The following is a 14,684-nucleotide window of genomic DNA, read 5'->3' as shown; positions in this document are numbered from 1 at the left end:
GTGTAAGGTATCTACAGCGTGCCAGGTTTGAAAGTCAAGTATCTAGTGTTTAAAATTGAGGAAATTCTTATTGGTAGCGTGTTACAAAACAATTTGAAAATTCTTTTAGGGATAATTAAGGCTGTGTCAGATTCCTGACTTAGGGTCTCAGTAGTGGGTTTACTTGCACTGCTGAATATAGTTGCAGGTATCTCCGCTTGTTATCAGAGCCTGGTATTCAAAACAGATAATTTAAGTAGAACCTGTCTCTGTGTTTGTAGGACTTAACCCAAATCCACAAAGGATTACCAGTTTTAAGCTGTTTCTGTTAAGATTTTGAGTGGAATTGTAACATATTATTTCTCCCATAATGTAGCTATATAACTGCACATGTACCACTTATTTACTACTAATAAACGCTTATTAATCATAATATACCAATGCAGATACATAATAATGCACTACTACTATTAATATACTGATGTACATGTGTAATTAATATATCTGCAATATACACATAGGAGTTGTTTTGATGAAAGGTTTGAGGCACCTTAACTATCAAGAGATGTATGTTTCGAAAATTTCCTTCCTTCCAGTGTCTTGAAGCCCAAATCATCTTTGTAAATAGAGGGAAAAAATGAATTTTATATACCTCATTAAAGATTAGTTAAAATTCTGGTTTAAGCTCCGTTCTGTAGGAAAACAACTATTCTGTAGGAAAGGAGCCATGTCAGTTACAAAATATAAGAGCCTGCATTTTGTAACATACATGCAGTGATAATTACAACAAAGGAAAAACTTTAAAATATTTGCTGTGCTCGTTGGAATGTAGAGTTATGCTTTAAAAAAAATCACGATCATGAACATATACTTTGAAATTCTTAATGTGTTGTCCTGCTAGACATGCATATATTACACATTATTGTCCACGTCAGTCTCTTCATCACACTCGTTGTCCTCTGGCAAGTCCGTGTCTGATCATGCTTCATTGGACACCCTGATGTTGTTTCTACAAGTTGTCAGGTCACATTTGTAGGTCTCTGTGCAGAGAAGTACAGTCCTGTTCGGTGTTGCTGTTATAGTTTTTGCTTTGATACATGGTATGCAGTCAAGGGAAAACTTCCTTACAATCATTTTCTTCCAGACTGCCTTTATCTGAAAGCAAAATCATGATGATTCATTTAGTATTTTTGCTTGTGAATCAGATTGCCTATGGTTAATGGAAGAAGATAACATACCAATAAGATCTGTAAGGTCACATGCAGTGGATATGTATACTGGTCACGAGAGGCACTTATGCCTGTTTCTTCGATCATGTGCATTGTAGTTTCTGCTGACTATCCTACAAAAATTCTGAAGAGTATTCAGATGTTTCAGAGGTAACCAACATATTACTGAAAGCTTTGATCTTGCGAAGATGTCAAATGACATTAAGGTTTCTTAACTACTAAAACACAAGTACCTGGAGGAACATGTCCAAGTCCTTTGAGTTTTTGATTAATAAAGTTTGCAAGGGCATGTGAGGATTAATCTCAGTCCTGATGCAGTTTTCCCCAGTTTCCTTAGAAGACATATTTCTCAGTTGTAATTATGTACTTAGGACCAGCATATTAATGTTCAGTGAACTGACAATTGCTAAGAGACAAGAGTAGAGTTTGTGTCCAGGTTTTTTACTACTGGTTCAATAAAAACCAGTTATTCTTCGATTATGACTTATTTTTTGGTATAGGAATGCATCCATGTTAAGAACTTTAGCAGAACGTGAAACAGAATGAGTTCATGGGTTGATTAGGATATTGATTTCCAGACTCCATAGAGTCAAACAGTAACCTTTCCACTCATGGCAGGGTTACCAAGGTGGCATTCAAATCCTCAATAGATCTTGCTATTACAGAGGCAGATTTTCAAAGGTTCTTAACTCAGCTTCTAATTTAGTGCTTGCTATTTTAAGCCTGCAGTATGCCCAGGCAAACTAAGCTAATTGTGGGTATTTATAAACCTGTGACAGCTTCCACAAGACCTGTTCTTTGAGAAGAGACAGGCTATTTTGACACTAATGTCTCCCTTTTGCACTTACTGTTTTTGGACAACCTTTCAATTAAAATCTATGGAGCGTTCAAGCAGACACTGATCTCATTTGGCAATTCTCATTTAGAGCTACCCTGTTGTGGGTTGCTGGGGTATATTTCAACCTCAGACTCAGATCAACAGCTAACCAGTTCTCTCTGCAGTTTCTTCAGGTGTCTTGGGCTGGCTGCCCTGGGATTTTGGAATGCACATTCTGATGTGGAACATGTCTCTTTGAAACACATCTGGTTTTATTTAATATGGTAGTGAGAAATAATATCTATGCTGCTGCTTTTTACATCATGATTTTTTGATGTTTTTTTGTTGCTCCTTCTGGCTTCTTTTGTGCTATGCAGAGGGGAAAGCACACAGCAGCTTTCACAGTCTGTCTAAATGTTGAAGGGAATTATACCTAGGTGATTACGAGAACAATGCAATAGCAGTGTGGATGGGCTACAGCAGTCTCACCTCAGAGTCAGTCTTTTTTTGTAATGAGGCAATTCGAGTTTATATTTGGAAACTTTGGCTTCACATGCAATGTTATAAAGAACGTTTGGCTAGAGAAGCTGCATCCTTACAGCAGGCCTCCCAACACTTCTGACTGCAGAAGTGCAATACGTAACACACACAATTCATCTCAGAGTCAAGAAGACTTTTTAAGTCTTAGATGTAGATGGCAACTGAGAATTTTTTCATGAAAATGTAAAAATGTGTGTTGTATGTATCCATATTCTATGGTGGTGCAAGGCATGTTTAAGGTTCTTTTTCAAGAGACTGGTCGCTTCTGTGATTTGCTGTTTGATAAATTAGGAATTTGGTTTTGCTGTAGCCACTATTTTTTCACATGTGCTATCTTAAGCTAATATTGTATTCCCTGGAACATTAGATGCTGAGTGCAGGATATAATTACAAGGAAATTAATTTGGGTTTAACAAGTTACTGTCAATACACTTTCTGTTGCTCTTTAGAGAAAGATAAAAAAAGTTCTAAAATTCAGATGAATTAATGCAGTTTTACAATTTTAACTGGGAAGAACTTCTGTGATTATATTGGGTGAATGCTGATTTTTCTATTAAGAGAATTTTTGAGATAAGAACAGAAAGTACTGAAAGGTCATGATGGATTAAGTCTCAGGAATCTAAACTAAGAAACCTATATTTGACTTTGTTAATCACAGCACCAAGGAATTTTCTGTATGACAATCCACTTACTGGTTGTTTGTAGATTGCAGATTATGATACGGTGTACTAAATATGCCACTTGCCGTCAGACAGAGGTTTGTAATTATGAAAAGCTGAAGCTTGAAAGAGTCTGATGTGAAAGATATATTACTACTGCTGTGGGAGTGAAGCGATAACATTAGTAAATGCATACATCAGACAAAAGTAACGTGTTTTAGTTGGAACATGGATGTTTTTTGGAGAGGGAAATAATGCTGCAATTAAGGAAGTGGAGAGGGAGAGAGAGTACGGCTGTTCAGCCTAATTGGCACACCTTCCTGGGAGAATATTTCTCTTTAGCAAGGTAACACCCTTCGCAAGATTAGACATTTTGGCAACACTTTCTATTTAGAGTCTTAAATACTAACTTCTTTATAATATTAAATGGATTTAAATCAAAACTGATAATTTTAGGTGTTCCTCTGTATGTTGTTTCAGTTCCTGTAAAGCTATTTTGAAAATAAATCCATGTGTGTGTAGATATGTTTTCATGTATGTATAAATAATAAATACACACTGAAATCAAGTATTAACACCATCAACTTTAAAAATTCTGACTTTACATCCATTATTAAACTCATGGATAAGTCGTGTTGTAAATGTAGATAGCTGTTTTTAGCTGGACCACATTCCCTTTCACTTCGCCAGGCTTGTTAGCTGGGGCATAGTGCCATGTCGGTGCAGTTCAACTGCTTTCAGAGTCAGACTAGGTCTGCGCGCATCACTTTTCTGGAGCCAGAGGCATTAAATATGGACTGCAGGAACACTCAAGTTGGCTTCTGTAGCAAAAATTTTTACAAGTTTAGTGCCAGTCCACTTGGAGCCATGCTAGCCAAAAGGCCCAAGTTATATTTGTACTGTGTTCCCTGGTGTTACTGATAAATATTTTCAGTTACAAAAAAAAACCCAACAAACACACTTTGTCACAGTCTTGTGTTACCCCAGCTAAATTTCTTCAAAATCTGTACTAGTTGTGTGTGATGGAAGGAAGCATTTTTTCAGCTGAAAGTGCATATAAATTTACTAAAGAGAAAAAGGCTTTCTGTCTTCGGTATCCTTTTGCTTTCTTTGGAACGTGAAAATTTTAATCCTATTCTTTGGTCTTCTGTTCAGAAATTCCACCCAGGATATTTTTCCACTCTTTCCTCCTTTAACAGGAAAGCTTAACTCCATTCCTGGAGATTTTGGAGCAGTTTCTTTAGTCTGATGTTTTTTCTTTCTGCCACCTTTTCAGCCATACCTGCCTGATATTTATTACTTGTTTAGGAGCTCTACTGTCTTCACTGGTTATTTTAATAATGGCAGAGCTATAACTAATGCTTTTTCCTAATTTTTAAGGATCTTCTGTTGTTGAGTTTTGGAGAATTGAATTGTTCCATTCTGTGGTGTTTGTTTTGGCATTTGTTTTTGATTTATTGTTTTTAACAGCATTCAGTCTTTAATAGAAGTGAAGACCGTATTAGGATTTCAGTGAACTTTCTAAGGAGGAAAATCACTAGTTAGGGTAGATTGGTTAGAATTTTGTGGCAGCAAATATTTAATTTTCAAAATTCAGAGTTGCTGTAATCATTGCATAAACAAAATATTTTTTGATAGTTTTTTCTTGAGAAAAAAAACTTTTCAGAAAACATGTATTTAAATTTTGAAAATTTAAGAATTGGTGACCTTTCCTAAAAAGAGATATTAGTAGAATGTAACATGGGTGGCTTCGATCTTGCAGTTCAGCAGTACTTGTGCTGGTTATTTTTTCCCCCCCGTTGTGTATGGATGCTGTTAATTGCAGAAGAGACTTAAAAACCACTTTTTTTTCTGGATTACATGCCAACAATATTGGGGACAGTACATGCTTAGGAATTGATACATTTTTGTTACTCTGAGTGCTATTAAGTAGCTGTCTAAGTATTTCTTAATTTTTTCTGTGACCATTAGGAAAGGATTGGTACTTGGTGCACTTGTCACTTACTGTGACAGACGTGAATGACAATGTACCCAAATGGGCCATGGAGCCCTTCCCATTTTTGGCTGTGGTTTCCCCTGAAGCTCCGGGAGGTACTGAAGTATACAGGCTGCTTGCTGTGGATGCAGATGAAGGGATCCATGGAGCTGTAGAATATTTTCTCTTGGAAGGTAAATATTAACCCTCTCATTCCCTGTGTATTAGGCTTCACTGTTGTGACTTTTGTCCTTTAGCCTGTTTCATTGGCGAAAGGTCTTCCGTTCCTCCTGCAAAGGTTCTTAATCTCTGTGTGTAAGAAAAATCAACTTTTATTGAGGGTATGGACAGATTTTCCAGATTTGAAGTGTGTTCTCCCTGCAAAGCTGGGTTCCTGCCGAGATTGTCCCCTGGGGAATGATGGGGACTGGAGCAGTCAATACTCCTCAGGGCTGTGGCAATGGCAGCAGTAGTCAGCACCTCTCTGCTGGACTGTCTGTTCATGAGATAGGGCAGTATTGGAGCACAGTTTATTGGGTAGAGAGGGTTAATGTTCCTTTTCCCTTACGGAAGTTATCCTTCTGGTTAATCTCTAAAAAATTTTTAAGGGTCTGGGTTGTGCTTTAGCTTTGCAAAGCTAGTACAGACTCATTAATAATTTACTTTGCGGGCTCTTAAAAGAAACCTCAGTAATAGTTCAAAGCTGTCTAAGCAGAAGGAGAGTAGCAATACTCGTCCAAAAGTGACTGTTCCTCTTGGGCAGGACTCTATCAGGGTATTTTCTGGTAAGGGATATTTAGGGTCAAACAATGCCAAAGTATTGGAGAATAAAGAAGAGTGATAATTGTCTAGAGAAGTAAAATGCAACTTAGAAATATAATCATGAATTTGAATTTTTGTGTGCGTGCTGATTCTAAGCCAAAACCAACTTGGGAATTGATACCATTTTCTCATCTTTATTTTAATCAAGTAAAAATGTTCTTGCTGACAGAAATTTGTGGATCTGTTCTTTTTAGGTGGTGAAGACAGGTTTGAAGTTGAGAAGGACACTGGCTGGATTAAAACAACAGGTTTGCCGTTGGTGAGGGACAAGGAGTATTTACTGACTGTACTAGCAGCAGATAAATTTGGAAGCAGAGGGTCTCCAGCCTCTGTTTCTGTAATTGCTGGATTTCGACCACCACAGTTCACCAACATATCATACTTTGTTTATGTTCCTGAAAGTATGCCACAAGGAAAATCGTAAGTAACAGTTAAAAATAATGCAGTGAGATTGTGTTCCTAGTTTAACTTCTGTATGATCTTTCCAGAGCTTCAGTATTGTTTGTGAATCACAAGTAGATACTGTGAGTAGCAATTTAGATATCTTAATAATGATCACGATACAGTTTGATTGATGTATTTTTTAATCACCCTTTTATACAGAAAAGCAGTATTGAAAAATTACAGTTTCTTGCTTTTTAAACAATATGGAAAGTATTAGTAGGTGTTGGTTGTGTCTTAATTTTCAAACAAAATGCAGGATTCCGAATATAACTGTTACATCATGAGGAAAGATATCCTGGTCTGAAAGAATATATTAATTTTATGTGTCAAATTTGGAGAATTGCCTTCTCCATCAAGTGAAAATCAGAAAAAACAAAAGACTGTCTTCACTGTCTTCATCAGTCATGGAGACAAACTGAGCAAAAATGAAGATGCCACAAAACTTGTCATTTTATTTTTCCATCCTTTGTCTAACCATGTGGATCTAAATATCACAGAAAATGTTAGTAATACAAGTCCACCTGAGTACTCAGTTCTGTCTGCCCGAAACTGTTTTGTTCTTATGGAAAACATTTCCTCTTTCAGTTGAATCAAGAGTACTTTTGTCCAGTAAACATCTTTCTTGTGCGACCATTCAACTGTTATTCATATTATATTGTCTGTGGCGTTGTATTTTACTGTACCAACCTACAACATTAGGTTTTACAGTGTCTAAATAACCAAGATGAGTTAAGATTTTTTTAAAAAAACACAATTGGTATAGTAGATAACAAGGTTTTTCTTTAGAACTGCAGTAAACTTAAATAGCACAGGCATAAAAGAAATATAAGAACTGTGAAATGCTACAATTCCTGACAGATACCTGCCATCTTGAGTGCAATAATGTTTAGGATTAAAAATAGTGAAATTCTTTAGAACTATTTTTTGTCACTATTTAAAAATAGGTTTGCACACCTAAGATGATAGTAGATTAATCAGTTTGTCAAATTACTTCATGATATCCAAAAGGAGTGAAGTATTTAATACAGTTGTTATTATGTCAGAATATAAACAATGTGCCCATTGAAAGTAGTTTCCTGTTACATATTGACCAGAAATAGTCATGAAAATCTGTGTAGAATCCTAAAGTTCCAATATTTAAATTGGACCAATTACACAAGTTGCAGGGAAACAGAGTTGCTGTCATGCACTGGACTTCTGGGTGTGGGGTTTCATAATTGTATGCTGATTTAAGACTGCTGCTGAGCAGAGGAGTGTTACAAAATCTCTGTCTTCCTTTGGTCTGCCACTAGTGCTAGTATGCTAGCTGCACGGGCAAACTGATCCTATGAAAAACAAAGCCAAAAAAAGTAAAAAAAATCAGTTGGGTTGTTAAACATGCTAACAGTATGGCCTTTTGATTTTTAGGGCTGATAGGAGAGTAGAGGTGGCCTAAGCATGCAGCCAGGGTAGGGAGTTAGATGGAGGGCAAAATAATTCCTGTTGGCAGGAATACAGTCTTGGCACTGGCTGAAACTGACTGTGAGACCATGTAATGGGAAAATACAGAAAAAGGCTAACATGAGATTATGACCTACAGCAACCTTTTCCATTGTTTCAGTATTGCACTTAAGGGAAGTGAGAAGACAGCAGCATGGAAATAGACAGGGGGAAAAACTGTTCGAACGCACAGAGTTTTGTCTTCTTGATTTGTAGTTGTCACAGGATCATACATGTTGGTGGGTTCTACATGGAATTTCTTCCTAGGAAACCTGCGGGGTAAAACAACAGACGTTTGAGGTTTTAGTATTCTGTTTTAAACCCTTTAAAAATATTTATTTTTTAATTTCTTCTTTTACTTCGTATTACAAGTGTTTTTCCCACTTGAAGCCTTTAGACACATTGGACTTCAGTGGGAAAACCTGTAACATGCATGCTGTTAGTGCCTGGCTTTTATCCTTTTGCAGTTACCTGTTGAAACTTTAGGATGGTATAACTGCAGCAGCAAACTTACCATGCTGTTATTAAAATGAATCTTTTGCACCTTACTTTATCTTTTAGTTTCCTGCCTTTAAACCATCACTACCACAGAAGGACATTAGAGTAGGCAAATTCAGTTGCAGCACAAATGAAATACTCTGTTCCTGTGTTTTTAATCCTTACTGTGTTCTGCTTCAAATCTTTATTTGTTTAACCTCAAGACGAAAGTAGTGCTGTATAACAAAGTGTTTGAATTTGGTATTTAGGTACAGCTATCACTGACTTCAGTGAGTTTGCTCTGATCAGACCTACCGAATTGCACCATCATTTCTGATATGTATAATTTTTGTCATATTTTTTGGTATGTTGTATTACGTGCTTAAGAGTCCTCCCTTTTTTCTTTTTTTTTTTTTTAAATGCAGCTTTCTTACAGTCACTGCTGTATCATATCAAAAGAAATCCCTGAGCTACAGTTTTTTAACAAATCCTAGTGATCTATTCAGTATTGATCGGGCAACAGGAGATATCAGTTTAACTCGGAGTGTGGATTATGAGACTGACCAACACCAGTATGTTCTTTCAGTCAGAGCAGAGGAAAATGAGGAATTCAATAGTGCAGCTGAGGTAGGTGTTCATTTCTGGCTGTCTGTATGTCTTTCCACTTTCCTACAACCTTCCCAGACTTCTGTACAGATTTACTAGGGGCTCCCATTTCCTCAATTCATGCTGTCTATTCCACTGTCCATTTTAAAAGTCTTTCTGTCTATGGGTAGATGTTGAGGGCTGGTTTAGGTACTCTTAAAGTTCACTGTCGCTGATACTGGAACAGTGGTTTCTGAGGGATTCCGTCATAGGCCCTCGGTCTCATCTGGGAAGATATGGAAACAGATGTGCCCAAGCCAAATGTGGGGTTGTGTCTTACTCTAAACCTTTGTAAAGTATGGTGTATATTTGAGATTATTCCAATTTGAAGCAAGAGCAGAACAGAGAATGATTTGTTTAGTATCAAGAACACAAAGTGAACTTGTAAAGAGAGAAAGTAATAAAAACTCCCAGATACTAAGAGATGATGGTTCATGGTGTTTTAGAAAGCTGTTTGACAGCAAAAATATTTTTAAATATAGTTATTAGAGTTGTTTGAAATCAAGGATTCACTGAGCTAGGAAATGCATGCAATGTAACAGTTTGTTCCTGCTGCAGGAAATAAGATGTACACTGTAGAGGGAACAGGTGGCAGAATTATTAAGAACAAGAGGGAGGACACAGAGAGACAGTGAAACAGTGTGTCAGTGTAGTGGCTGTAGCACACCAGAGACTGATAATTTCTATTGACCCTTTTACGTACTACAAGATGAAGGATGGTAGAATATGACTTGAAAGGGGATTATGAGATGATTTTAGAAATACACTTAGCCTAAATGTAGTTTAACTTGCACCTGCTTTACACTGATACAACCTTAGTGGTTATGAGAGAGCAACTCCCAGTTTCTACGAACCTGTGTAAGGGTAGATGGAGTACGTGTCTACCTGTTGCACTGTGATGCAGAATATCTCAACCAGCTTCAGTCAGTCTGAAGTGCAGCAGTGTGAGATGCCATAAAGGCTAATTTAACACGCTCCTTACTGTTTGGATTGTAAACAATGCCACTGTGGACTCATCTTTGACATAGGAATATGAAAACATTTTTAAAGATGTTAGAAGCAGAATTGTATTTCTGAGTTGTTTTACCATAATCGGTTCTATTTACATCTGATTTACACTGCTGTAATTGAATTCAGAACTTGGTCTTGGAGATTTATACTGCTAAAATGTAATATGCTTGGCAGTAGAATTGTGTTACAAGTGTTACAAATCACAGAAGTGTTGGAAGATAATGGAAAAAGGATGCTTGGAAACCAGACGATCCATTTTCCTTTAAATTAGTAATAGGAAATAATCAACGGGGATGAAAGGTGAGTGCTGAATGTTGCTGTAGAGGACTGAGACTTGGCAAAGCCTAGTATTGTGGAATCTAATATTTCAACGGTTCTCAGCAGGAAAAGAGCAATCTAAGAAAAATGGCTTATCCTATGTGCTATAGCTTCTGAAGACCTCAAGGATGTTTTTGGGAAATTCTTCCATCCAATATTTCTAGAGCAATGAAGTAATTGCCTTGATTCACTTTGTTGTTTAACATTTCCCTCTTTTCCCGTTCAGGTTTTGGTTGTAATCACAGATGTGAATGATTGTGCCCCTGAATTTAATCAGTCAATTTACAGCAAAGTTGGTGTTCCTGAAACAGTTACTAGGACAACTGCACTTCTACAAGGTTAGTACTTCTGAAACTATTTGCTACATTCAGTATAGGTATTTTTGTTCCTCCCACTAATTAGAATTCAGTTCAGAAGGCAAAATTACCCGCCCCAGCATGGGTCGTTGCAACTCTCTGAAGGGGAATGTCATGTTGTAGAATCGGGTCATCATTATTTACCACTGCCACAGCCAAAACGATTTTGGGGGATGGGAACAAGACTTCAGTTGTGGTTGGTATTATGGCAGCAGGCTTAGAGTAGCAATCTTGCAACATTCCTTTTTTTGATAGAAAGTCAAAAGAGAGTGATGTTGGATCAGAAATTGTAGACACATCAGCTTACCTTCTCTGCCCGACTTTGAGTCCTATGTGGGCTTGCTCTAGGGAATACTGCTCTTTTGCGTTGAAAGCCTCTTGCATGGTTTAACTGTTGTATGTGAGGTTTTGTTTGGATGCTTGAGAAAAAGAATTTGCTTCTTCCCAATGTTACCAATAACTTAAGCTTTAAATGATAGCGGTCTGTAAATTATGTAAATTTTGATTATGTAAACCACAAAAATCTTATATTGAAAATCTTCATAAAGAAATGAGCAGGTCCTGGCAATAAAACAAATTTATGTCAACTAAACAGTTGTAGAACGGCCTTATATTAATCTTTAACCCTTACATAAACTTTTTATAAATCTTGAGAGGCAGAAGGAAATTAAACTACAGGAAAATTTCTGGTCCTTAGTAAATAGGATTTTATAACCTCCTACTGTTCTAGTTAGTGATTTATCCTGTACTAATGGTAGTCTGTTGGTTACTATTCTGGTAACTGTGCTTTTAATGTAGGTTTTTGTAGGTTATGGGTAGAATCTGACAAACACATTAATTTAACTTGCATCAGTTGAATAATATATGTAAAAATTTCATCTTTAATCACACAGGGTGTGATCTGTCTGAGTGATCTTAAGTCAGCAGTATAGCAACTTTTTTAAAGCGACTTATTTTCAAGTAGGGGTTAGCTCAATAAAAAGCATAGAGGATAGCACAATTTTATGAATTATTTCAAGCAGTACATGCCAAGGCAAATGCTGTTACAGTTTTATACTACACGCTAGTTCTCTTGTTAAAGTACTTAACATTCCAATTCACAAACTTTGATCTACGCAATGTCTTTCTCTTTTCTCTTTTAATAGTGACAGCCACTGACTGTGATTCAAAAGAGAATGCCGAAATGCTATATTACACTTTGAGTCAAGACTTCAGTATTACTTCTCATGGTACTATTTTTCCGGCAACACAGTTAGACTATGAGCGACCTAACCATCTTTATGAGTTCATAATTATGGCTGTAGATAAAGGGGAAGAGCCAAGGACTGGAACAGCAACTGTTAGGATCCATGTTTCAAATGTCAATGATGAAGCACCTGAATTTTCCCAGACAATGTAAATACATATTCTTAAAACTGTGGTATCTTTGTCTTTTACTGTTGCTTTTTTTATTTTGGTTGTAAGGCTGATCCTTACAGGGTGGTAACTGGCTTCAGTTCAGTCAAATCTGAGTTAGATTGCCAAATGTGGGATGACTTTTTGACTCTGAGATGCTGTTACTACTGGTAAAAAAAAAAAAGAAGAAAGTTTAAGTTTGGTTCTTAATTTTAAGGTTTAGGCATACTTTTAATGTATAGTAGGACTTAGATATCTAGCTAGATAGGGGTAGTATGTAGACTGTCTCTTTTGACGGATCTTGCTCTTACTTTTTTTCCAATATGTACTGAAAGAGAGAGGAGGTGCAGTAATTTCAGATTATACATTTCAAGAGGACCCCTCCACCACCAAAAGAAATCAAGCAGAAAAAGCAGGCAACTCAGTGTTGTCCTTGGCCCTCATCGGGACTACATGGTGGAGTTTTGCCTCGTAATTAGGCAATTTAAACTTAGATAGAGTCAACAGTCCGCATCCCTGGTTTATAATCATTGAAGAAAAACGCTTAGATGACAGAATCCTAAATGACTACTGAATTATAAAAACCACAAGAGAAATGTCAATAAGTGGAGTTCACTTAATTTCACTTAGTCCCATGCCCTACAGACTCTACTACTTTCTCCCCCTCCCCCTCCAAAGGATCAGTAAACATTTTTCTTCCATAATTGCAGCTCAGAAGCATCTGAAGCAATATCAAAAGTACTCATGGATTTGCATTAGAAGCTTAATAATGAAATTCCCAATCGGTTTCTGTATCAGCTTTCTACTCTTAAAGTAGAAGTTGCTCGGAACAAAACCCAGGCAGAGATTTCAGTGGTGCTAAGCCTGTGGTCTAGCTGAACAAAACATCAAAGCTTTCTGACAGTCCCCATTTTACATAAAGGTAACCTCTGGCTTCAAAATCTTGTGCCTTCCTTTCTTTCATAAACATTGCTTAGGAGATATGGCTTGGAAATAGTGATCTTTTGTAAGTTCTTATTGGATCTCTGTGCTAAATACTAAATACTAAAATACTAAACCAGATTAAGTTTCTCACTCTTCAGATGATGCCTATTTTTTGTATATTTATTTGTTTTAATATTCAGAGTAATTTAATATTTATCTTGTATCTGTTCCTAATTTTTAATCAGAAATGATGTTCACAGTATTAAAGATGCTGTGAACATCACTAACAAATTGGAAGCAGAAAACATAGTTAAACAAAACCAACAACAAAATCCTTTCAGCTCTTGTATTTAAAGTTTGCTGAAGAATTTGGTTAAATTGAACACAATTTTAAATTACCAAACATGCACAAGAAGCTTGTCTTTTCCCTGTACAATAGCAGGGAAACTGCTATTGTATATATGTATAGATTGGCATTGGAATTGAGTTCAGCTCCTGGAATTCAAATTTTCTCAAGTTTTCATTTAACCAGGTTAACCAGGCTGTGATTTTGCTTTATCTTTCCAGTTATGAAAAAAATCTTGAACCCAAAGATGAATTTCAGACAGAACTTAGTTGAAGTTTTCTGTGAAATAGATTCATTACAAACACCCATAAATTAGGTCCTGTTGAGAGACTAGTTTGCAATTAATGTTATGTTCTGTGGCAGGCTAATACAAAGCAAGATGATGATGTTGTCCTTCTAGCCCTTTGTTTAAATAGACTTACAGTGCAGTATAAACTTATGATTCCTTGCCACAAGCTTTCTTTCATCACAGTTATTCTGTATCTCAGTTATGAAATGCTTAAGGCTACCACTCTGTTTCATGTTGTCAGTTTTTACTTTCTCCTTTTTAGGAGACCTCTTCTGATGACTTGAACTCTTCTATCCCTGTATCTCATGTTCAAAATTATCAGAATTACTGTTCATTTGCTTTCCAGATGCAGAACTAAGACAGTGTCCTGAGGGTTGTGACTGAGCTAAACCAAAATAATTTACTTCTCTTACTTCATTGTGTATTAAATTGGGGGAAGAAAAAAGCTGTGTCTGTGAAGGTTTTGATATAAACACATATATCTAGACAGCAAAAGCTAAGGGAGAGGTTTTCAGTGCATCCATTTTCTTTGAATTTTTTCCTATTCTTAGCATATGGAAGGTGGGTCCATAAGCACTCTGAACCCAGTGACACATATGTGTTTATCGATATTGTTGGATACAGCCAGCTGTAGTTCATTCTTATGGCTGAGCTTTGGGATATCTACTATGGACAGGTCTGTAGTATGCTTAGTCTGGCCTATGCTCAATCCAGTCAGATGAAATAATAAATATTTGGGACTTTGCTAACCGGGGGGCTTTTCTACTCCAGAGAGCGTTAAGCTTAGGCTGATAATGCCTCTTAAGAGCTTACAATTTCACTGATGTGTCTGGACTTGAGAGGAGATTTTTGTAAAACTGACATTATACACATATCCTCCACATCTGATTCTCATCTTAGTTCTTCTGGTGCAAAGACTACACTGAAAGCATTTTGACAGCTTGTGTCAGAAAGTATGCTATCACTAGCAATGCTTTAA

General features: G+C 36.7%; 1 protein-coding gene across 5 annotated transcripts in view; it reads left to right on the top strand.

The window, feature by feature from the left end:
- The window catches only part of LOC134515492 (neural-cadherin-like), an 83,294-nt gene that overhangs the window by 27,535 nt on the left and 41,075 nt on the right, over positions 1-14,684 (top strand). For all 5 annotated transcript variants that reach the window (XR_010071025.1, XM_063334531.1, XM_063334529.1 and 2 more), the window contains 5 exons: positions 5,196-5,393; positions 6,216-6,441; positions 8,847-9,048; positions 10,622-10,733; positions 11,897-12,146. Coding sequence is in view for 4 of the 5 variants with exons in the window: in XM_063334527.1 (XP_063190597.1) it covers positions 5,196-5,393; positions 6,216-6,441; positions 8,847-9,048; positions 10,622-10,733; positions 11,897-12,146 (988 nt within the window). In the remaining variant the exon portion in view is untranslated. The remainder of the gene's footprint in view (positions 1-5,195; positions 5,394-6,215; positions 6,442-8,846; positions 9,049-10,621; positions 10,734-11,896; positions 12,147-14,684) is intronic.

The sequence above is a fragment of the Chroicocephalus ridibundus genome, chromosome 4 (assembly GCF_963924245.1).
Source record: "Chroicocephalus ridibundus chromosome 4, bChrRid1.1, whole genome shotgun sequence".
Lineage (NCBI taxonomy): Eukaryota > Metazoa > Chordata > Aves > Charadriiformes > Laridae > Chroicocephalus > Chroicocephalus ridibundus.
This window is presented reverse-complemented; position numbering and strand designations above follow the sequence as displayed.